This window comes from Epinephelus lanceolatus, chromosome 5, assembly GCF_041903045.1.
Source record: "Epinephelus lanceolatus isolate andai-2023 chromosome 5, ASM4190304v1, whole genome shotgun sequence".
Classification (NCBI taxonomy): Eukaryota; Metazoa; Chordata; class Actinopteri; order Perciformes; family Serranidae; genus Epinephelus; species Epinephelus lanceolatus.
The window spans coordinates 30,243,333-30,269,346 of NC_135738.1; the positions used below are offsets into that span (position 1 = coordinate 30,243,333).

Sequence of the window (26,014 nt, forward strand, 5' to 3'; positions counted from 1 at the left end):
ATTTGCCAAATTCAGTGGCCCATATCACTATTTTTCAAACTGCATGAACTCAGTTTCCATAGGAAAGCCGTCCTTGAGGCTTTTGTCCTACAAAAGTGGGCGTGACTTCACGAATTCACAAATGTCAGGTGGCCGACAAACTGACAGGAAGAGATACCAAGACTGTGAAAAACCCCTTTCACACGTATAAATGGATGTACAAATGCCTTAACATGATTTTACATGTATTTGTTGAAACTATTTACATTTATAAAACCTAAGATTTGTATGGGAAATTAAACAAGTTTCAGAGTAAGTTATGCTTATTTGCAAATCACTGTATATTCCTGGATATGACTTTACACAAAACAAATAAAAAATGTTTGTATGTTTCCTTGGTAAACAGTTTTGATCCTCTTCTGTGGGTTACAACTATTAAGTCCAAAATAACTTCCATATTTGTGCATGTTTGCATGTGTGTGACTGTGTGTTCCACACTAATTACTGTAAAGGCCAGGCAGTTACATGTAAGTAGCCAAGCCATTAACCAGAATATGACTTCTGAAAACTGTACCACAAGGAAAAAGAAGAAATTCACAGAGAGCAAATTTAAAAAGTTAATGAGAGCAGCAGAGCTCTCACAGGCTTTTGCCCCGGTCATTTGAAAAGCAGTAAAACCTCATCAATCTGGTTTGTATTCTTATTAAAACCAGTGAAATTAGATAATGTAGTTAACTTTTATTTTCCCTATAAGAGCCCAACTGTGTGCATTAACAAACAGGCTTGAATCGCATCTATAAATGGCAGAGTTGGATAACAGTGTGAGACCGGTCTTTTGGCCGGAGGTTGCACCAGTTCATGTTGCTGGCCCCCTCCTCTCCCCTTAGACCTGGCCTGGTCTGCACTGGCTGAAGCCTTGCTAAACATTGGCATCCTGACGGAGGTAATGAGTGCAGCTACTGCTACTGCAAAGGCAGCTCTAGGTCTGGGGCCAAGGTAAGGATAAGGGCCATAAGGACATGGAAATCAACCTTACTAACATGACACACAAACTCACACAGTATACATAATATAAAGGTAATAGAAAATCTGTTGTACACTCAAAGAATAACATGTTTTTTCTCTTTCTAAATGATTGTTCTTTTCAACAAAAGAGGATTATCATTTTTAGCAGCTTGATAATATTTTGTATCTATTAAAGGTTCAGTGTGTAGGATTTAGGGGGATATATTGCCAGAAATGGAATATACCGTAATATAATAAGTATGTTTTCTTTAGTGTATAGTCACCTGAAAATAAGAATTATTGTGTTTTCGTTTCCTTAGAATGAGCTGTTTATATCTACATAGGGAGTGAGTCATTGTCCATGGAGTCCACCATGTCGCTCCGCCATGTTTCTACAGTAGCCCAGAGTGGACAAACCAAACACTGACTCTAGATAGGGCCATTCGTGTTATCGTGTTGGCCACCAAAGTTAACAGCCCCTCCATGACGAGCAAAGCTGTAAAACACAGATTTCTTTTTAACCTGTAACTGTTTTATTCTGTGTTTTTACTGGTTTAAAACATCAGGTCCATTTGTTTTGGAGATGAGGAGACTTCTGTGGATAATTTGACTCTCAGTAAAAAAAACCTCCTAAACATCTGGATCTTAAGTTATCAGAGAAAAGGGTTAAGCACACATTAGCAGGTGGTAGGTTAGCAGCCCATCTTCGCCATGCCAGACAGTGTTGAAGAGACACTGATTTGCAATGTGAAACTGCTTTATTTAGTGTTTTTACTGGTTTCAGTCAACTGGTCTGTTCAAGACCTCTGCGGATAATCCGGCTCATGGTAAAAAAAACTCCTGAATGTCTGGATCAGAAATAAGGTGAGCACACGTTAGCAAGTGCTGGGCGAGTGGGCCAACTAATGTGCAGGACAGCCTGGGAGGAACACTGATTTGTAATGTGAAACTGCTTTATTCAGTGTTTTTACCAGTTTAAATCACCTGGTCTGTTTGATCTGGAGAAGAGGAGAACTTGGCGCTGTGGTGCTCCGGTAGCCATGGGGTTTAAAGTGCTGAACAAGAACCACAACATCAACACAACTTCAAATCCAGAGCGGCTTGTTGCAAGTCATTCCCTTCATCTCTCTCCCTCCATTTCCTGTCATGTGTCTACTGTCTACTATGTGACAATGGCACGAAATGCCTACAAATGCAGGAGTTGTACTTGGGACTTTTTAAAATTTCACATTATTTACAGTAGTCAGTTAATAAAAGTATGATGTAGTTATTGTCACACAAGAAACCTGAGGTATTTGGGGCCCCTAAGAGTCTGTGGCGTTGGGGCAGGTGACCAATTTGTCCAGTTGGTATCCAGTAACAAATCCATCATGTATGAAGTGCATTACATAGTTTAATTTATCAGTTATCATTTATCAGTAGTGTATTTGTGTAGGCTGACCACTTTTTGATGTTACTATATTTCACACCATCTATGATACAATTTTTTTTCTTTATTATTTTTTTTTATATATACTTTATCAATCCCAGAGGGGAAATTCATTTTTTTTGTATGCATATTCATGTGCTGCAGGGATAATGGTAATGAAAGAAAAGGAAATTATATTTCTGGCTAATGCCATGCATAAAGGATAACACAATATTACTAGAACAGCATGTCGATTATGGTCTTTACTCTAATAAATTCTCTCTGTGGATGTGAAATGATCAATTTAAGAGTTAATGGTGTTCAACTTAACTCTATAATTTAATTCACTGAACATTTATTGTTTGGTTATTGAACAATCTAAGGTTTTTCTGTGTCAGTGGCCAGGACACATTGCAGTAGTTTGGAAAGAGGCCTTCCCACGTCCGTCTCATCACCTTTATGAATCTCCAGTACGCTCTCATATCAGCTGTCAGATATGAATCAGTTCCAGCGCAACAAACAAGTAAACAACTGATGAACCTATGGCAGTGTGCTCTTCTTTTTCTTGAGGGAAAAAAATCAGAAAAAAAAACTGGACAACCGTACGATGACAGGACACCCTGATATAGTGTGATAAATACCTGTGCCAACTGGTAAACATTATAACAACTGCATAATAATCAAATGCCTAACTGCCCTCCAGCACCCTCCACACACACATACACACACTCCATGGCATCTTAACTGATGGAAACTTCCCTCCCTGGCATAGTGTGGGCTGTCAGTGTGGTCCGTTTCCTGCCAGGACTGAACCAGCTGAGCCAGGGACTCATGTTCCACTCAGGAGGCCTTCAATCACTCTTACCCCCACCGCAGGCACATCGTAGTGGCTGTGAGGTCAGACGCCGGGGCATAGGGTCTGAATGAGAGATGGGACGAGGTCTCCCTCTGCTGCTGTCTCCTCATATGTGCCCTGAGAAAATACTCACAGCAGTGACATGTCCAAAATAGAAACACATTTTTAAAAAGAATATGAAACAAGATTATTAACTATTATCAAAGAGGGATATGAAAGCTGTTGGTCTTAATGGGAGAAATGTATTTACAGGGGAAAAAATCCATAACTGACAAGTGTAAACTGAATATTTTGTATACAAAGGCACTAATATAGTTTCACTATCACTATCACTATTTTAATGTCTATTATGGATATCTAGCTCTCCATCCTCCATCCGTGATGAATATACACTACTCTGTACGTGCATATGAATAAAACACTTTTTTTTTTGCATGTGTGCAGATCTCAAATGGCAAGATTAAATTAAATATGAGAATTAATATTGAAAGAATGCCAACATTAAATACCATACACATTTGAGATGTGATCTATGTGTTCACTCAACTCAGAGTATTTTGAGCAATTTTGACAAAATGCAGAGGAATTATTAGGTTTGAGAAACATTCAGCAGATTTACTGGATTGGTAAGAGGTTGACTTGTCAGCACAGTATCATCAACAGTCTTGTGTTTAACACCAAAACACCTAATGGGGCTATTATTGTCACTAACTGTTTATTGCTCAGAGTTTTTAAATGAAATCCTCTTGCTAACAAAGGCAGATTGGTGGCAGGTATTTAAAGATAAATAAAGATAAATACTATTGGAGTAATGAGTAAATTCTGATACTTTTCTGCTCCTATCCAATATTTTTAGCCAGTATCTTTTGCTTTTATAACTGGTATATGCCTTTGCAGTTGAGCTGCAACTTTTACATGATTAGTTGTCGACTATTAAATTAATTGTAGACTAATTTCTTTATAAGAAGAATAAATCTCTGGTTTTAGCTTCTTAAATGTCAATATTTTCTGGTTTCTTTACTCCTCTATGACAGTAGAATGAATATCTTTGGATTGTGGACAAAACAAGACATTTGAAGATCACATCTTAGGCTTTGGGAAACACTGATGGACATTTTCACCATTTTTTGACATTTTATAGATCAAACAACTAATGGATTAATGGAGAAAAAAATCAACAAATGAATCAAGAATGAAAATAGGTGTTAAATGCAGCCCTGCTTTCTATGTGTTTTCAGATTTTAAAGACACATTTGCTGTCTTATAATTAAGATTTCATGGACTACAAAATATCTTCTTAAAATCCTTAGATTTGTTTTGTTGAAGTTAAGAGACAACTTTAAACTCATTAGGCCTAAACATCCCTGATCTAAACAGGTCTAATTAAGGATACTTCCTTGACCCAGTGTAGCACAGAAATATAAGATCCTAAGAAAGATATAAATACCCCCACTTCACCTTGAATCCCTGTTTTGAAGCTGCAGGCCTTTTTTACATTCATACTGAAGCCCTATGAAGTTTTCTTCAAGGACATGGATTACATCCACTGCGCGTGCGCTGAGGGAGTGTCCCCGGAAGTAAATCATTGCACGTGTAGCATTTGACAACCTTGAAAAGACTACAAAACAACTACCTGGCAGCTTGTGTCTCAGGACAAACAGTTCCAGAGATGCCAGTAACAAGACTACTGTAAGTATCGAGTCTTTTATTCTAATTTATAGGCGTGAATATTCAAAGAGACATCCCAGCGAGACACTGCTAGTCCTCTTTAAGGCAGTGTCGATAAGCTAGCAAACCAAGCTAATGTTAGCATGTGTTCTTTCCAGCTGTCTGTAACATGTCTGACTGCAGCTTCTCATACACGCTGTTTTAATTTATTTAACACATCGTCGGTACGCTTTAATCAGCTATATGTGTGTTACTGTGAAGTTTAAATGGTGTAAACGCATCAATAGCGTGTCTAGCATTAGCCAGCTATGCTAAAAACAAACTGCCGTTAACGTGCAGCTAGAGTCGTAACAGCATCAGACACCCAGGTCAGTGTAATTACTTCTAGATAGTAAAGCTACTCACATGTGACAGTAATGTTATCGTAATTCATTCGATCATGTAGCTTTCAACAATTTTTGATTTGCCATTAACTGAAAATAAATGTCTGTGTGAGACTGTTTTATCCCCCATGTGTAGAGGTTGTGTTTATGTCAACACTTATGCCTCTTTTGTCATTGTCTATTTCCTTTTGCATTATTTTGAACCCTTGGGAGATGGTGTATAAGATAGTTTTTATTGCTTAGCAGGCTTCACACAGGGTTAAAGGACAACTGCAGTTTATTTTGACTTTTTTGTTGTCGTGACTATCATTTTTATTGGTAGTGAAAACATTTTACTTACCAAATTATTTGCTTATATCTGGGAACACTGCAGCATCGCTGCAGTAAAGTACCACAGGGCAAAAAACAAGCATATAGATGATACAACGTTATAAACAACTAAAACATGGAGTCCACACTATAAACCACATAATTTGAAGATAAAACTGACAGTTGGTGTATCTGTAATGTTGGTTATTCCTCATTATAGTAACATGTACTTCTCCTCTGACCAGGAATGACTCACCATCTTTCTTTCTTATAGGAACAGTGTGTAGAGATTTAGGGAAATGTTGTGGTGTCTCACGGTGAGGATTGCAGATTGCAACCAGTTGAAATGTATCCTTATTAGAGTTCCTTCAGTGTTCATCGGTCAGGAGGTTTTTACTGTTAGCCAGTCCACAGAGGTCTCCACCTCTCTCAAACAAATGGACCTGGTGATTTAAACGTGTAAAAACACAGAATAAAGCAGTTTCACTTTACAAATCAGTGTTTATTTGACGCTGTTTGGCATTTTGGTTAGCCCGGCACCTGCTAATGTTTGCTCAAGTTTTTCCTCTGATAACTTAAGATCCAGACATTCGGGAGGTTTTGCTTGGAGCTAAATTATCCGCAGTGGTCTCCTCCTCTCCAAAACAAATGATTTAACACCAGTAAAAACACTAAATAAAGTAATTTCATGGCAAAAAATGTGTGTTTTTCTGATGCTGCTCATCGCAGAGGGGCTTCCAGTGTGTGGTTTGTCTGTTCTGGCTACTGTAGAAACATAGAAACAGATCTCTAATCTCTGATCTAGAGTCCCGCTCCATATAAATGGCTCATTCAAAGGTAATGAAAATGCAACAATTCTTGTTTTCATGTGATTATACACTAAAGAAAACATACTTATTATATTATATTATATTCCATATATGCCAGTGTATCCATCTAAATCCTACACACTGGACCCTTTAAAGAAACTCTCAGGGCCATTGTTTTTCTTTATGTAACTAACAAAACAAATCTCAAAGAAGCCATTTTCTGCAGTTTTCAAGTGAGCTGGGTACGAACATAAGGAGATATATAAATCTTCCAGCTGATTTCAGAGAAAAAGCTCTGCCAAACCCTCAATCTGTACACGTAATGCCCAGCACCAAAAAGCAGACAAAGTTTTTGACCAGCTGGTGAACATAGTGGAGCATTTAGCAGCTAAGGAGCCAAATACTTCCGTATGTCATTACGTACGTCACATGAAGGCACAGCGTGTGGTTTGTGTGATTTTGGATGGCAAACCACAAGCAATGATCACATACTTTTGGGGTTTGATTACACAACTGTCTTTTGAAAGAGATCTTTTTTTTTTTTTTTTTTTAATTGTCTTTGCTTTTATCAACTTTTGACAACAACTGGCTATAGCGAATGAAACTAAAACTGACCGCACAATTCTGCATGATTACGTGGGCAGCTCTGACATCTTCTCAGTTGTTAGTGCGGTTGTAGGAAATACTACAGAATGTCTGGAAGCAATACTGTGGATAATAAGAGTCTGCCTCTCCCCTCAGATACCCTCTCTACCAGCTGGGAAACCCTCAGCTCAGGATCTTCAGACCCAACTGGTTCCTGACTCTGGTGAGGCCGGGTAAAGAGCAGCCTCCTGACACTGTGCAGTTTCGAATCCCAATGGAGTAAGTCTTTGCTTACAGAACTTCCCTGTCATTGTGCAGAGATGCATTCAATAGTAATTGAATAAAATTAAGTTTCAATCACTTTAACACATATTTTGGTAAGTCAAATTGTATGTGATGTAGGCAATATTACATCATCTTCAGGTGTCGTGTCTCCTACTGTTAAAAATGTTTGTGACACAGGTAATGTTCTCGCAGAAGAGTCTACTGTGAATGTTTACTTTGAATGTCATGTAAAAAATGGATAGTTCTTTTGCAGTGGGGGTTGTGTGAGGTACTTATCCAGAGTCAGTGTGTTACCTTCAGCAGAAGTCAGTTGGCATGCCCCTAGTTTGGCGAAGCACGCATGAGTAACACCGTGGAAGCCAAGCAATATACTGCTACGGAATGGGCAGCAACAAAATGTACTTTAGCCACCTAAAAAAAATCTGCATCCGTTTAAGTGTACACTATATTGAGAATATTTTCACCTCTTTACCTTGATGTAGACGGCTCTTTCTTGTCAAAGTCACCAGTCTCTATTGACAAAAGCAGCAATTTTATCCCTATGGACATGACAGCTTCTGGTCTACCTCTGCCTTGATCAGTTAGTTAGTTTTTGTTATTGTGTGACTTTGGTAATTCCAGACTAATCCTTTTAAACTCTAAAGTCACACAACAACACATAAAAAATCCCCTAACTGATCGAGGCAGCAGCAGACCAGAAACTCCTGCTTTCAGCAGTAATAAATTACTGTTTTCCTCGATGGAGTCTGGCTTTGAAGAGAGTGAAAGGCTTCAGTTCACTATTGGAAATTGCTGTCTGGCGTCAAGGCAAAGCAGTGAAAATATTCTCAATATATCGTACACTTAAACTGATATTGATTTTGTGGGTGGCTAAAATACGTTTTGCTGCAGCAGTACATTGCTTAGCTTTCATGTTAGCACTCCTGCCTACTTTTCCAAACTGGGGGTGTGTCGACTGACATCCACAGATACACTGACTATGATTAAGTTTCTCATACAACCCCTCTTAAAAAGATCCGACTATCCCTTAAGTGCCTAGACCTACTTTATTTAAGTGTGTTCTTAAATTACAGTTTTCAGACCACGTTTGGCACACATTTCTTAGTATCAATTGATAATGTCTGTTGTTATTAATTATTACTGACAAATGTCAAAATTACAAATGTCAAATCTGACTTGAGGCATCTGATCTAATCCAATTTTGTTTATGGATAACTTAGAGCCATACACCACATATTACAGTACATCCATTCCTCTAATATTGCCACTGCACACAATCACAGTTCCTTAAATGATAAACTGCTTAATTGCGTATGTTCATCATAGTATTCGTCTTCTTAAAGTACAGGCTGCTCAACCTCAGAGCAGCACTGTAGAGCTTACCACATGTTTTCAGCAGATTGGATGATAACTCTCACAGGGGCCCGAACTTTGAGGATGAAGGTGACTGCACCAACTCCTATAGCAAAATTTACAGTGCTTCTTAAAAATAAATTCTCACAAGCTGATGGCCTGTATGAGCTGTAAATCTTACTATTATGAGACTACAAAATTAGTTGTTTTATTTGGCATCCAAGTTATTTTAGCGTATTGCTTTTGTTAGACTATAGTAGTAGTTTAGCGTCATTCAGAACTATTATATAATGAACACATGTTTCACGTTTTGGGCTGCAATAATTTGTTTGTACTGGCACTGAAGCAGTCTAGTTGGCAGAGTATTATGTAGCTGAAGTTGCGCATCGTGGCCACCAGGTGGCGGGACAGCCTCAAGAACAGAAATCGGCGGCTCAGTCCTGAACAGCATAGAGAGCTCTTACCACCATACGTCTGTCTTTAATGAGCTGAGTTGCAATGATGACTTGCGAAAGGCTAACATGGGCAGCGGGGTGGGAGGTGAGGTCAAAAGTGCTTTTATTTGGCGCTGCAGTGGAGGTTCGGGCCATGTTGTAGACAGCGAGACGTCAAACATTAGTCATCTGAGGGAGCCAATATTAATATCTACACAGAAAATGAAAGCGAAATGTTCTTGATCATGCTCCAAAACTCATGTCCAGTGGGGTTTACTATATGTAATACCACTTTACTGCCTCCTAATTTTACATATAAGCATGCTTTATATATTTACAGTGCATACTGTGTATTTTGTTTTTTTTGTTTTATGGCTAGTCAATTTGGTGGGTTTGGACAAAACGTATTCTGCCATAAAACGCAACAGGAGGTCTTTTCCAGTCAGCACTTAGTAGTGATGAGCTGATTTTGACTACCTCAGCGAGCCAAGGTCACTGAGGTTAGCAGTGCTCCTCAGGCGATGAGAGGGCCAGAGCCCACACTGGGGAGAAAAATTGAAGTTTGAGGCAGATCATCTATGTGTCTCTGGTGGGGTTTAGACCATAATCTGTTCATCCAGGTGCCTGGCCTCCCACTCTGATTCTTGCCTCTTCTCTGCCAAACTCCTAGGGTGCTTATGTAATTGTGTGTGTGTCTGTGTGCACGCTTGTCAGTGTGGGTTAGTCAGTTTGTGAGAATGGTGTGTGTCTTTGTGTATATATGCACAAAAGTGGGTAAGTGCAGGGTGCGTGTGTGTTTATAAGGGTGTGTAAGGGTTTTTTCCTCGCAGTCTTTGATGCCTGGGAGAGGTACATGGCTGATTGATATGCTGCTGGGGCCTCAGTGTGCGTTTGAAACACTGCTATTTTTTTTTATACTCACAATGTAGTAAATGGACACACATAGAGAGACAGTGACACAAACCAAATATCACTCCCACTCCCAGCTTATTGATGAGTCTGAGTCAGTACGGCAGTGAAAGCTGTTGTAGCTATGACTCTCAAGGGTAGGCGGTGTTGGCGTGGGTAAGTTGTAGTGCCGAGCAGCTGCTAATGAGAAGTGGTAATGTTGGCGTTCTCAGGGCAATAACACAAGGTGGCCTTTGTCTCATCGACACCTGGGAGCTAGATATCTATGCTTGTCTGTCTTCTTCTCTCTTGCCTTCTTTTTCCAGTTTACTTGCTTGTTTGCTGTATCGCTTGCTATCATCTGCACATGTCTTTCTCCGTCCCACCCTGGGCTCCTCTGTTTATTGTGCTTTTCTTAAACGCTTTGCAACACGTCCAAAACCAATCCCTCTTTGGCACTTGTTGTTTGAGACACCTGGGTTGCGTTCTCTCGTAATTCTCTTTCTACCTGCTGGAGGGACATACTGTATTTGTTTGTCTTTTTGATTGTTCTCAAACCTTTTGTGCTATGTTAGTATTTCCTCTCCGCTCGACAAGGAACATCATCAAATTTCTGGGTCTACACCCACACACACACACACACACACCTCTTGTGCCTCACCTGGCATGGCTAGAGGCCAGCGGCAACACACACACACGCACAAAGAAAAGAACACAATGCTGAATGTTGTGTTCAGTCTACTACTCAGTCACATTTCATGCTACTATGCCGTCTTAATAACTATGAAACCAGACCATGCTGCGGTTTCTCACTGTAATCAGACATGAGCAAACTGACCCTGTTACACAGCAGCTCACATTGTCTTTCCACTGTGACAAGCGTTCAGTACCTGTTGGATCCGACAGTGTTATGATCGCCATGGCAATCACTCTGTTTCTCTTCCACTTCATAAACACGTGGCTCAAGCTGGAAACTGGGTTATTTTTCACGCTAATTAACCTCAGTTTATGTCATAGGAAGTCATTTTGCGAGCCAGCAGAGGAGTGGCGAGTCTTTACTGACCTGTCTCCCTGTAAGGAGTTTAGTGACTCCTGGTGACCTGGTCTTTGATCTATTTCTGTTCCATTGTCAGACCAGAACTCGAACAATAAATCTAATCCTTCACACGCTGCTCTTATACTCTCAACTTCTCAACTGTCTCTCCTCTCCCTAAGTCTCAGGTTCCTCAATGGCTTTCCCTCCAAACAAAGTCTGCTATTATGATCTTGATACTTAGTGCTGAGCAACTTCTGTGCATGTATTGTCTCCGTAGATGGGAGGGTTAAAGTAGTGAGTGCGCATATCTCGACCCAAACCTGACAATGGGGCAGGCTGACAATGAGGAGCGGCTTTCTTTTGCCTTTCATCTGCGCAGAAAACAACTCTCCTGTTTCATTCTCACCACTAAGCCGCTCTAACACAATGTACTTTGATGTTGTGTGTGTGTGTGTGTGTGTGTGTGTGTATGTGTGTGTACGTGCGTATGGACTGTTTGTTGTACCTTGGATATTTACCGTACACTGTGTTAATAAAGGTTGCACATAAAGTGATGTCTGAGAGGCATATCAGGACACAAAGTTAATACGTCAGAGGGACAATGCAGCTGTTTGGTATTGAGAAATGCTATTTTGAGATCACTGTTTGTAGTTTGAGTTCATTTAGGTCTACCTTAGAGCTGCAGCAATTAATCATATAGCTGTCAACTATTTAATTATACACCAACTAATTTCATAATCAGTTAATTGCTTGCCAGACTTCTCTGATTCCAGCTTCTTAAATGTGAATATTTTCAGGTTTATTTACTCCATTATAAAAGTAAACTGAATATCTTTGGCTTGTGGACAAAACAAGACATTTGAGGACGTCATATTGGGCTTTGGGAAACACTGACTGACATTTTTCACAATTTTCTGGCATTTTATAGTCCAAACTAACTGATTATTTGAGAAAGTAATTGACAGATTAATTGACAGTGAAAATAAGAATGTGTTGCAGCCCTAATCTGCCTATGTAAGATATTATTTTCTGCTTATTACCTTACATAATTTTGCTGCATGAGGTGATGTGAGAACAATTCAAACAGAACGTTCTGTCAGCATACTTTAAAAATAACAACTGCACCAGCCTTAATAAAAGCTAGGCCGTCACCATTGTATAAATGTTCTTTTTGCAGGGCTACATAAGGCAACGTAAATACAGGGGAAAAATGAGCCGTATAGTTGATGATGTGTTGAAGGGTTGAGGTTCCTCCAAAGCGTAAGCGCCTGTCGCCTGCAACTCTGCATCACCTCTATGTGTGGCTGCATCCTGCTTTTTTCCATTCCCTTGTGATGCTTAAAGCTGATCTGCCAACCTAAAAGGCCCCATAAAACGCCCAAATGTAGATGCAGCACAGTTTCTATCAAACAAGGAACCACATTAAAAGCTTTCCAGTGGTTTGCCAAGTCAAGTTGCTAAAACAAGCAACCTTTCCAAGTAGGATTCATGGTAGCCACAAGAAGCATGATGGTCACTGAATCATCGCTTTACAAAGTAACGTTCATCCTAAAACAAGGAGGACATGACAACATCAACACCCCTGTTCTCTGAATCAAATGTTGTTACAGCGATTACAATTTTACAGGGCCTGTGGCACGGCATTCAGTTTATACAATGGAGCACACACACCATTTTTGAACTATGACTCACCATGATGACCACTACTCCTACCCAAAGACGAAGCTGAACTACCAGATTAACATAGTTTTTCACATAACATTTATTCAGTTACCCACTTTCCTACCACTAAACCATCCCATTGTTGTTAACCTGATAAAAGGGTCTGTATCTGTGGGTCTTCCCATACTAAATTATAGGTCATTATGGGTCAGATGTGCAGGGGTCAGCAATACAGTGAATACAGCAAAAACATGTTTTTACATACAGATTTTATTATATGGTCAAATTTAGGGCTGGGCGGTATGACAGAATTTTCATATCACGGTTTTAAGAAAAAATCATATCGGTTTCACTGTATTTTGCTCAGGTTCGGCCAACTTGCTGCTGTGTTGTTCTATGGCCTATTCAAGTGCCGGAATTTGTTATTTACCTGACAATGCCTGAAAGCAACACACGCTCCGCTCCATTAGTGCTGTGCTCGGTTATAACTGTCTCGGACTCGGGACGGGTTGTCTTAGGTGAGGAAAATGCGGCCTGAGCCGTGCTCTAGTGTGCTCACCTGTGTGTGTGTGTGTGTGTGTGTGTGTGTGTGTGTGTGTGTGTGAGTGTGTGGGTGGGTGGGTGGGTGTGTGTGGGTGGGTGGGTGGGTGGTTGTGTGTGGGTGGGTGGTTGTGTGTGGGTGGGTGGGTGGGTGGGTGTGTGTGCGCAAGTTTCGGACGCTGTTTTGGCTATTCACCGGTATGGCGGTATATGAAAAATTCATATCATAACGAAAATAAATACCGGTTTTCGGTACAAACCGGTATACCGCCCAGCCCTAGTCAAATTTAAGATAACTGATGCCTCTGTAGTTGTTGTTTGAGAGAAACATTGAACTTGGCTTTGTTATTTTTGTGTATAATGTGCACTGGCGGAGAATTACAATAGTTTTACTTTTTGAAACATTTATAGTTATTTAAGTCATATAAATTGCAGGGTTATGCTGACCATTTTAAGACTTGGGCACAGCGATTTTTAGGGTCCGGGCAGCTAAGCTGCCAGGACACTATTGTAATCCTAGGTATTCTTCTTCTTTCTTCTTTCTTCTTCCGAGGAAATCGTACTTCCCATGGGTGAAAACTCACCAAACTTTGCACAAAGGTCCAGTCTCATGCCAGATAAACTCAGCTGTAATCTCAAGCCATTAGTCCTGATGGTGGCGCTACAGCAAGCGTCTAAAGTTCAAAACTTTGAAAATTCATACAAATCAACCATACGTGCTACAACTTCACAACTTTCATCAATACTGAAGAAACTTTTGTACATTTAAACCTATTAAAAATTATGAAGTTCATCACTCTGTTTTTTTCAAAAACTGTAAAAGTTCCTAAATCTATCTCCTCCCACAATTTTTGCTCAATTGACACCAAACTTGCTACAAAGCATCTTCAGACTGTCCTACAAAAACTAAGTTTCTCAGATTTTTGATTTATCAAAAATTGAGCTTACAGTGCATCAAAGTGTTTGACTGTAAGCGGTACTGTAAACATATTCATGCAAATTCTTGCTAAATAAATCTTCAGTGTTGATGAAAAAAATGACAAAATTCTAGAGTCATGGTAGATGATGTGTGGCAAATTTCAGAATTTTATCTCAAAAACTGAATTTTGGACAGCATTTTGAATCTCTCTCTCCCTCTCGTTTTTCACTTATGGAGCAAATCAGTCATTGTTACAAACAAATTACCAACATCTCCATGCTGTCTAGCTGCAATATGTGTATTTTCAGATTTTTGTCTTAATAACTGAATTTTTTACAGTGGTTTCAAATCTGCCTTTCCATGCATGGATGGCTGCTTTCCTACACAACAGTGAATGGCTTACTCAATTTGTGAAGCCACTGTTGAGTTGCTACTTGCCAATTAGCTAAGAGCAGTAGATGACTGTCTTAGGTTCCAGAGGTTGTGGGTTCGAGCCTCAACTGGTGCAGAATCCACATTGTAATGTAATCATCTTCTTGTGCTCCAGCTTATTGCTTAAAATTGTCTGAGCGTGACTGATCACTGTGCAGCATCTTCAAGTATTTTTTCTGCTAGAAAATCTGCCTTCTCATGCTTGAAAATAAACCAAACTTTGCACAAAGATCCAGTGTCAATACTTCAGTGTGAAATCATCTGAGGCTTCTCACTTTGCACATAGCTCAACTAGTTAAACATCAGTTTTTCACTTATGGAGCAAATCAATCATTGTTAAAACAAATTACCAACATCTCCATGCTGTCTAGATGCAATATGTGTATTTTCAAATTTTTGTTTCGATAACTGAATTTTTTACAGTGGTTTGAAATCTGCTTTTCCATGCATGGACGGCTGCTAAACCTGCACGTCTGGCTTAGTCAGTTTGTGAAGCTACACATCAATTGTCACTGACTAATTAGCTCAGTGAGATAGAAATTGATTCTTAGTCTCAGAGGTTGTGAGTTCAAGCCTCAGCTGATGCAAAAGACAGATTGTGTTGCTAAATTCCTAAATGTCTTCCAATTCTTCTGCTTGTTGCTCAGAATTGCCTAAAAATGCCCGGACCCGACCCATGGCTGCGCAGCAGCTATAATTTATTTTTTATTTTTTCCTCTCTAGTGCAAGTCTGAGAAAAATAAAACCATACTTTAAAGATGACACAGTGTAGCGTACTTGTAGTCTGTGGCTGCACTTTTTTGGTGGAAGAGTCAACATCTTGAAAGTTGTGAGCTTGCTAACCCCTGATAGCAAGTCAAAAAGTCTGTAGTTTGTATTTTAATGCTCCAACAATTTCATCTTCCACTCCATTAATCCACCAACAAACTGCCCGGCTCCCGGCCAACCATCCCCAGCAGCACACCGAAAAGATTATGGAGGTAACTGCGGTGTTCTTGTAGCACCGCTAATCTTCTCTATTAGTTGCAAGAGCATTTTTGTTGGCCATATTTTGTGTAAAGCCTTCAACGGAATGATTTTGGGCTACTCTCATAAAGGTACTATAATCTTATATACTTTCTTCTATATATTAATTTGGCGTTAATTAGCTTTTAAAAAAATGTTAATTCTTTTTTATATTCCAGTTCCAATGTCTAAAAATTCCCAAGAATTAAAATTCATTGCTCTTTAAAAGGGTGTATTTGCATTATTGTGCTACTATGTTATCGTATAGACCGTTTCACTGATGCTCTGTTGCTCTGGCAACAGCTTTGGTCCCTGTGCACTTCCTGTCAGTTACTGCATTAACAAACATTCTAACAGGAAATACCAAGGGACCCATTAGAATGTTTATGTTGTCAAGTTTGAAATGGTCTTTATCAGTGGCATAAAGTGGTCTCAAAATGACAGTATCGTTTATCGCATATATCGTCCAACAAAGGTAGTTATCATGACATTAGTTATAAAGACAGTTTTCAGCCTCTACAAATATTCAGCCGAACAGTGCTGATCTGCCGAACCTTAGTGTTTCAGTCAATATTGTGTATTATTTGTGGCTGAAGATTACTGTGAGTGGGTGGCTGCATAGGGTGTCCTTTGTGTACAAAAGAGGCACCACCCATTCACCTGGCAGATGTTCTTTTAGCACCAGCGCATTAATAGACAAGTGGCATTAAGTAGTGCTTCAAGAATACATTCACTATCCTTTCAGTCAAAGACCGTCAAAGCTGCCTCTGTCCTGTCTTGCACTTTTTCAACGGTGCCCTTTCACCTACTTCTCTCATATGCTTTCAGGGCACAGGTGTAAATGGACCGCCCTAAACTACTGGAACTGATACTCACACTTTCCTTGGCGTGCTGCGAGTTAGCCCATATTTGAGAAGAGGAAATATCCAGGAGCATGTAGATGCATTGCAGAGGAAGGATTACATTTGAGATCAGCTGATAGAGGAGTGTGGGTCAATATGCGGAGCGACAAATCTGCTATATTGTCGCACACGAACAACTGTGTCACAGCGGGGCAAAACAAAGGCATCAAGTTTACCCTGTGTCTTCACCTGTGCCTGCATGCCTGCAGAGACCCATTCTTTTAGCTCTGCTTCATATCAGATTTAGGTCTTACATTGCCCCTCTGCACCTCCTCTTGAACAATGCAGACAATATAACTGTTTAAGTTGTTTTCTGACAATGATGCCTGTGTGGCTGTTTTAAACCTGCTCGGCAACAAGGGACCATAATTGAACCTAATCCATCGTCTGCGTCATCCGATGCCCTTCTAGATTTTGTGTTTGGAGTTCTTTCATCATCTTGGGCAAGGAATCTTTGTAGCATGTGTGTTTGCGTATAAATATATACCAGTTGCTGAGGAACGATGCCTTTAGCCCTGGCAGTTGCTGGAGGCAGGTTTTCATTCTTCCTGTGAGGCAGAGGTGTGAAAGGTTAGCTTGTGGAGTCAGATGGGTGTTTAAACTGGGATGATGATCAGATGCTGCCTGCATCACTATTGGAGACACCACGCCCTTTGTCTAAGTTTAGCCTTGTTTATGTACTCGCTTAACTTGACATTTTCTCCTCAGCTTTCAGCCCAAGGCTTTATCTCAGACTGGATTCCAGTTTTAGCTGAAATGGAAGTCATGTATTGACTCAGGTCAGAGAAAAACTAATATAAACCCTGCAAATCTAGTATACAGTACTGATCTGTAGGTGTGTGTGCGTGTGTGGATGTATTCATTGTAGATCTATAAATATATAGTGTTTATATAAATTAATAGGTGTAGACATTCTTTTATTAGTTACATATTCCATTTAACTTATTACTGATATTGGTCACTGATACTGATAAATGATAATTCACCAGTTTGGTATGTGTTTTTGGGCTTTCTTTTTCTTATTGTTGTATCTTTGTGTGTGGATTTGCTTTTTCAGCTATAGTTAACACCTGTTTATTTGTGTACACGCATTGGCATCTTGTGCAGAGTAATAGAGTAATAGCTTGTGCGTGTTTCATATATGCTATCTCTATTTCTACATTTTCATGCACAACATATTCATTTTTTTGCCCTTATTAAAAAAAAGACAATATTCCTACTAAGCTGTTTACATGGTGAATGAAAATAGATATTCCACTCATATTCTGGTTAACATGCAGACTTGAATTTTCCGATAAATGTGCCCTAACAAGTGGTTTATCCCGTCAGAATATGGCAAAGTAGAACGGCTGGAGTTTACACCAAGTAAGAGGATCTCAAGGCGCAGCCGGGAGGAGGGAGGGGTCCGTTTTGGTGACCTCAGTTTTGCATCTCTGCTTTTTGCAGATGATGTGGTTCTGTTAGCTTCATAACACCGTGATCTCCAGCATGCACTAGGGCGGTTTGCAGCCGAGTGTGAAACGGTCAGGATGAGAGTCAGCACCTCCAAACCTGAGGCCATGGTGCTCTGCCGGAAACTCAAGGCTTGCCCTCTCCGGGTTTGGGGAGAGTTACTGCCTCAAGTGAGGGAGTTCAAGTATCTCTGGGCCTTGTTCACGAGTGAGGGTAGATCGTGGATACAAGCGGCGGAAATGAGTCTCCTCCGTGGAGTGGCTGGGCTCAGCCTTAGAGATAGGGTAAGGCGCTTGGACATCCGGAGGAAGCTCGGAGTAGAGCCGCTGCTCCTTCGTGTCAAAAGGGGTCAATTGAGGTGGTTCGGGCATCTGATCACGATGCCTCCTGGGCACCTCCCATTAGAGGTGCTGCTGGCATGTCCCACTGGTAGGAGGCCTCGGGGCAGACCTGGAACACGCTGGAGAGATTACATATCTCATCTGGCCTGGGAAAGCCTTGGTGTCCCCCACGAGGAGCTGGAAAGCATTGCTGGGGAGAGGGATGTTTGGGGTGCTTTGCTTGGCCTGCTGGCCCCGGATAAGTGGATGAAAATGGATGGATGGATGGATGGAATGGTCGGAGCTGCTTGCGTCATTTTGCCTTGCAATAAAAATAGGATTTTTTTCCAAGTTTTCCACTGGTGGCAGACTTGTTTGATAGTGTGAACACAGCTTCCCTCTTTCATTCCTTCAACCGGCTTCTTGAAAAGGTCAGCATTGCAATATTCACGCTATCCGAAAAGCTGTTGTTATCAGTCTTTCATAATGTTTCGGTATGTTTCTTCTTTTGGCCAGACATGTCGGCTTTTCTTTTTGGCGTACATCTCTACCTCAACCTTGTAAACTGTTGGTTTGTTTGCAACATCTCCATGACAAGGTACAGAGAAAGAGGCCATGTGTCACAAACTGCTGTTAAAAACCCCAATTTTGCATATCGGAGTGCACTGTATACATTGTCCTAAAACACAAATAATACCCGCACATCCCACATGTCTTAATCGGAAAATGTTTTATCCGGAATAAGGCTTAATTCAGAATATCCAAATGAAAATATTCTGTTCACGTGACCCATATTAAATTCAGAATATTGTCATGATCGCAATCACAGTGAAATATTAGTGTGCACGTATTCTGTGTTTGTGGTGACTGAATAATTGGAGTGGTAAAAGCAGTAGGATTTAGATTCCCCCATTAATCAGGATCAGTGTTCCATCTGCTAATGATCCAGAGGAAACCTCACAGTCCCCAAGCCACTTTCCTCTCTCTCCCACTTCCCCGCCCCTGCTTTCTAGGAAAACCTGTCTCTCAGCGCTATCACTCTCTCTTTTTTCCCTCTCTTGATCTCAAGTACCCCCGGTCAGCCCGCTCTGCTTCACTACCCTCCAGCACACACACTGTGAGACGGGGGTTTGTGGGGGAAGGTGGGTGCAAATGGAGCAGAAAGGCGCATCTGCATGTCACATCAGAAACACATTTTTGTCCTCTTGACTGGGTAAAGGGAGACGAATAGGTCTAAAGGGGCCTTAACAAGTTTGTTTACACCTTTCCCCCCACCGTGACACAGAAACTCCTCTACCCTAACAACCCCAGTGGTCCTGGACCAGCACTGGGTCTGAGTGGGAGAGCTCAGTGAGTGCTTAGTTCTCTCGTCTCTCAAAGGCAGCTGCCTGAAGTTGGTGTTTGGTAACAAAACCCTACCATATTCAAGAGTCACCACATCAAACCATCCCGCTTCTGTAATGGTGGAATCAAATGTGGAAATAGTTACCCAAGTATCGTAAATGCAAGTTTACCTCTCTTGATAAACACAACTTAGCAGGTCAAATGGAAGTGTTCTAGGTCTACATCAGTGCCAGCTTTGCCAAAATTCAGCGTATTATAGAGGAAAAGGCAATTGTTTGTACAGCATGGAAACATATATTACATCATTCCAGGTACAAAGAGCCTTTGTGTTCACAGATGGGATTTTCTCATGCAAATGTTTGCCTCGCCAAATATTGTTACAGCAGCTCAAGGTATTGTGCTGTTTCCTCTGAAAAAATAGGGAATATTACATTATCCTGTTCTATCAAAGGAACATATGAGGTGATAGAAGACGCCATATCCGAGGCACTCATGTCAGACCACAGCGTCGCTATTAAGCACTTTGTCAGACGCATTTGGGAAGTGCTCTCCACCAGGCTAATCCAATTGGCTAGATTGATTAGCAGTTAAAAGCCTTTCTTCCTCTGGTCGGAGCAATCCGTTCCAAATGCTGCCCAGTGAGCTAGCTTTAGCTGGGCTGGCCCACCGGATCAGTTGGTGCCAGGCCCACTTCCTGTGTAGGATTTCACCGGGCGCGATCGATACATGCAGACAGCTAATTGGATGAACACTGACACTCACATTTCTCTTCTCCCCACTTTATGTTCCAGAGTATAAAAGCTGAATATGGGTTTATAGGGGAGTGTCCTGTCAGTTACAGTAGGTAATATAACAGCAGAGTTTATGGGAATGCAGTGTGGAAATAGGCTGTATCATTTTTTGTGTCTGTGTCAATTAAGTCAGTGTGGTGTTATTTGATGGCCAGTGATCCAGCATGTAACCTTGTAACCTTGCAAGTGTCGGACTGCAACCTCAGACTTCTCTTACTCCCTTCACATCTCACACACACATACACACACACTCAAACAATCCTTACCTCATGTGAACACTGATGCTGGATACCTTGTGTAACCCCAGTTCTCCTCTCTCTCTCTCCTTCTCCCTCCATATTTGGGTGTTTTTTTTCTTCTGTCTGTTCTGGACATGTCGGGACAGAATGACCAAGTATGACGTAAAGAACTACCTGGAGAAGATCTACGACGTCCCTGTGGGAGCAATCCGCACAAGGATACAGTTTGGTGAGTCTCTTCACTGCTTTGCACAAGCACATAAAGAATAGAACTTAGAGTGGCTGATACTAGGGTAGGGTTGGATAGCGTTCACATTTGAACCAATATGGATACCGGTACCTGTAATTTGGTACCGATGATTGATGCTACTTTTTTTTCGATTCTTACTTTCTCTGTAATAACAAAACTAAAAAAACAAAACTAAAGGAAAAGAAAATAGACGAGACACTGAAACCAATGTGGCAGATTGGTGCTGCAATGATAGTTTTGGCTCGCTGGGAAGCCAACAGAGCCACTGACGCAGTGGCCGACTGACGTTCTCACCCAGATGCTTTCTTAGGTATCGACGTTGGGCACCGGCGTATTTATCCTGAATCGGTACTTGGTAGCATCGACCTATTTTGGTCTTTACCTGTAAGAGTACCGAGTTCGGTATACAACCCTACTGACTGGTCCATTCTGACCCTAGTAACTGAGACCTGACCCATGACCTGAGAGAGGGCCAAGTCCACATTGTATTCATCTAATTTATCCTGCTGTTTTGCCACATAATCTGTGTGCCAAGATGCCTTATACCAGAATGGATCCAAGTAAACTCACAGTCATATCTAAGGCGTGATTTTACAGGAGTAAAATCTGTTTTGGGCCTGAAATAGAGCGTGTGAGTGAAGTACAGGAAAACTGGCATATTGCTATTTTTTCCGAAAGTGGCTGCCCTATAGCAGTGGTTTCCAACTGGTGGGTCGCGGGTCCATTCTGAATGGACCACAAGTGACTCACCAACGTGGCCAAACAGTAAGTATAACACTTGGTATATTAACTTTGTGGACCTTGAACTAATGACCAGGGAGAAATCTGAACCCTGTGGCTGGACCAGTTGGGAACCACTGCCCTATAGCATTTTTGAGTATCATGCTGCTGTCAGAGGTGGCGTTTTCTCGGGTCTAACTTTTTGTAGGTCAGTTTCAGATCAGGTTCTGAATTTCTAGCTGACCCAGCACTTTTAGATAGGTTACATTTGTAGACAGTTTTCTAAAATTATTAGTGAAATCAAACTCTGTGAGTCCTACATACTGACACACACATATTTTTTGAAGAGATTCTAATGCAGTTCAGTTCAGTACAGTTGTATTTGTCCCTGTAAGGGCAAATATGCAGCAATTGTAGTTTGAGTTTACTCAGGCCTGAAGTGATAACTCCACCCTTTGGGTCAGTGGAATAACTGGCAATAACATTACCCCTGTCGAGGTCTGTGCAGTGATATGGATTTGGCTCCTAAGGTTTGTTGTATCACATTAAGTGGACTGAGTGCGAGGAGTGCTGGAGAATATAAAAAACACCCCACAATGCAGACATTGTTCCCTGAGTCACTGACCTTATGATTGGGAAAGCTCGTGGTGGAAGAACATTATACACACCATGACTGTACATCTATGTAAAGCCATGGAGCCCATCCAGACTGTTGAGAGAGGGCTGAGGCAGTGGTGAAAACACTTGATTTATGGTATGCATTACCAAGCCACAAACATTTCATCCAAATTAAAATCCTAAAGTTGTACTGCAGCTGTTGTGAGTAAATTGAGCAAATGGTGCGCGTACACACACACACACACACACACACACACACACAGTCTCAGTATGCTAAGCTCTTATCTTCCACCCTGTATTAAACTTTGCCTTCAGAACACTGTTAAGTATATAATTTGATAACTAGATGAATTAAAGGTCTATCCAATACATTTACATGTCAGTCATGCCGTACTGGAATTTAATATAAAAGTAGTTTATACAGTTAATACATAAGGCGACTCACGACAGTCCAGTATTCACAATATACTATGAAATAAGTGTTTCGGCAATCTGTACAGCCCCGTCTCTAATTAAGATGTGTCTTTGAAGTATCAAACATTTGCTATCTGTATGCATGACATATGGCCGTAAGAAGTTATAAGTAGCTGTGGTCAACTTTTTCATGTTACAGTGGATTCCTGTGATGAGAACTTTACACAGCAGAAAATAGTATCAAAGCATCAATTCAGACTTCTCAAACTACTCCTGTAGCATAATGCTCTGATCGCTGTCTGTCCACATGCTCCGTATGTCAGAAACATACGAAATAATTTCACAGAAATATTGCTTAATATAATAGTGTCACCATTATTGTAGTCATGTGAAACAATTTGATATTTATTTTTGTTTTATTTTATATATTTGTTATTCACTCAGTCAATTTCAGTTTTAGCTGTGACCAGCAGCTCCATAGCTTGCTCCGTGTCTTGGCAGGCTTGTTGGTCCACAAAAAATTCTCTAACCTGTGGCGGCCAGTTTTTGTTCTAGGAGACTGAAATTTGGCATGGAGGTAACGTGTGTGTGTGTGTCTGTGTGTGTGTGTATGTGTGAATGTGTGTTCATGTGTACGTGAAAAGGGGGGACGGTAATGGGAGTGGCCTTTCATTAAAAGGTGCTTAACTTGCGAATAGACTCACAGACTTGCACAAGATTTCGAGGAAAGATTGGTCAGGTGCCAAACGAAAGTTGATTAACTGTGCATGCCAATTGGCAAAAAGGGACGATTCATGTGTGTACGTGGTTGTAGCTCTTATAAATTTGCGCTTGTTATTAAAAAAAAAAAAGTAAAACAAAGTTAAGGCTCTGAAAGACTTTTGATGGATGACAAAAACGCAGGAATTTGACTGTTCTGAAACAATTTGTTGGATTTATTGGTGTGTAAACATACTGGACTAAATGTGAGGTTTTGTCAATATTTTTGTCCAGATAAAAAATAATTTGGACATCATTTTAAGGTTATATCCACAATGATCTTCAGGGTTATATCCATCCTAATAGTCTTTTTAATCAGATGACAAATTGTAAGGCAAATTTTGGTTATGGTGTATGGAATTCACAGAAAGATGATTCTTGTTTTAGGAAGCTTAAAGTCAAATTCATTCTGTTTTGGAGACTCTAAGCGGTGGTTAGCGGCGATTAGCAATTTCAGCTCGGGACGTAGACGGTCTTCCCATTGACGTGCAGCAGCGGGAGTGTTTTCCAGCGGCTAGTTGCGGTAGTGGTTAGCGTGCCTGGCTCTCCTTTCCTTCTAACACACACAGCTGCTTATCTGACAATCTGCTGCTGCAGCATTCCAGCCTCCAGCTGTCCCAGGACACCCCACGCTCCCTCCACACAAACACATACTATTCACTTACAAACTTGCAGCTTCAGGGCCCTAAATACCCCGTCCCCTCCACACACGTCCCAACCCCAAAGTCCCCCTCCTTGTCAAGGACGATCAGAGAACCAACAGTGTTATATCATTGACTTAATAACCCCCTTTACTTTTTATTGGGGGAGGAAACTGCTTAAGAGTGCATGGACTGATTCAGGGGCTCCTTACAAGTCTAGGAATTTGCAAGTTCATAATAGCGCTGTAGAAGACATATGGGTGGCTTGACGTTGGAGCGACTGTGATGGACATGCTGAGAAGAGGCACGAGCTCCCTGTGTGCTATGCCTGAAGGGCCACGAGGATCCCCCTCTACCTCTGGAGGAGAGAATGGGGAGGAGACGTGGAGGGAGGAAAGAGGAGAGTGGCGCCTAGCTTAGCCTAGCCTCCAGTTTGGAGGACCCATTAAGGCTGTTTATTAGGGTTGTGTCATTAAAAGCTAGGGGAAAAGGAAAGCCCCTCGGGAGGGTGGGTGGAAGGAAAGCAGTGAACTGTGGGGGGACGGAGAAGAAAGGGCGGCTCAGGGCCCCTGGTGATCCCGAGGTGCGTCAGTGAAGGTATCCCTGTCTGCGTCAGGAGTTCCACTCCATTGGCAGCCTAAAGACGGCAACAGGCAGAGGAGAGCGAGGGGCGCAAACGACCCTTTCTTCCCTCCATGGGCGGCAGGGGTATTTTGGAAGGAGTTGCCATGGTTACCCCTTTGGCCTGGGATTTGTAACGTGATAGCTGGCTGCCAAACCGCAATCTCAAAGTGGGAGAAATTGTGCTTGCGTTTGCGAGTGTTGCATGAAAGCTCTGTCTGTGTGTCTGTATGCATTACGAAAGGCCTGTGTGAATTCGGAGAAACGCTTTGTGCCCTTTCAAGGTGTGCAAGTGTGCGTCTCATGTGTGGCTTTTGTTTTGGGGAGGGGGGGGGGGGGCAGGTTAGTGTCTTACCTCGCTCTTTCAAAGGTTGTAGCATTTCCCTGTGGATTTCCTCAGCAGTCTCAAACATACACACACACACACACACACACACACACACACACAGGGGCACACACTCTTCGTTACCTCTGTCTCCCACCCACACAGGGGCCTCCAGTTAGCCAGGGGGGCGTGGAGGGGGGTGTTTTACAACCCTGCTCAGGGCTTTCCCTGAGCAGTGGGCTGCTTGGCTAGTGATTACTAGCTACGCATACGACACACACATAGACACTTGCGCACACACACACACACACACACACACACAAATGACTCATTACAGCGGAATGTTTCCCTTGTTTTTCATGTCATAAACCGTTCCCATGGCAATGGCAGTTACTCAGAGGGCCTGTTGACTTGACCACCAGGGTCTCATTGAGATCAGGGTTCTAAGGCAGAGATGAAACGTTTGATGCTGCGGCCATTATCCGTCATTGATAGTAGCGCGCTTTAGTCGTTTCGTAAAGATTGAGATACCTGTGTGAAATGCCTGTAAGTCCAGTAAAATTAACTTTTGATTTATTCGAATCCAGACTCCTCGTCCTGCCTCTGCACGCGCACTCGCACAAATGCACACATACCACACACACTCAGCAGCTTCCACAGTCCCCTCTCTTCCAGACTTGGAGAGGTTTGACAGGAGAGAGGATGATGTCATCATCATCTCCAGCTGGGGAAGAGGTTAACCTGCCTTCCATAGTCAACAAGATCAGGCTCTGCTTTCCCACACACACACACACACACACACACACACACACACACACACACACAAAGTATTTTCTGTTCTACTGGGAAATGAACAAAAATGCGTAGTGAAATATCTGTTGGTCAGATAGGAATGAAGCGTAATGTGATTGTTGCAGAGGTAGTAAATAGATTTAAATTTGAAGTAGATCCTTGCATCTTTTGATTAAACCATTGACCATCTGTTTTTTAAATCTTCATGTGCTTATTTTTAAGTCTGATATTCACAACTGGTTGTCACTCAAAATAGATAGCATACTGTCA

At 41.4% G+C, this 26,014-nt stretch overlaps 1 protein-coding gene across 1 annotated transcript in view; it reads left to right on the plus strand.

Annotated features, from left to right (window-relative positions):
* Positions 1-4,803: 4,803 nt before the first annotated feature.
* The window catches only part of mrpl23 (mitochondrial ribosomal protein L23), a 46,307-nt gene continuing 25,096 nt past the window's right edge, over positions 4,804-26,014 (plus strand). The window contains exons 1-3 of the mRNA XM_033634070.2: positions 4,804-4,937; positions 7,159-7,281; positions 20,751-20,833. Coding sequence (XP_033489961.1) covers positions 4,918-4,937; positions 7,159-7,281; positions 20,751-20,833 — 226 coding nt within the window. The 5' untranslated portion in view covers positions 4,804-4,917. The remainder of the gene's footprint in view (positions 4,938-7,158; positions 7,282-20,750; positions 20,834-26,014) is intronic.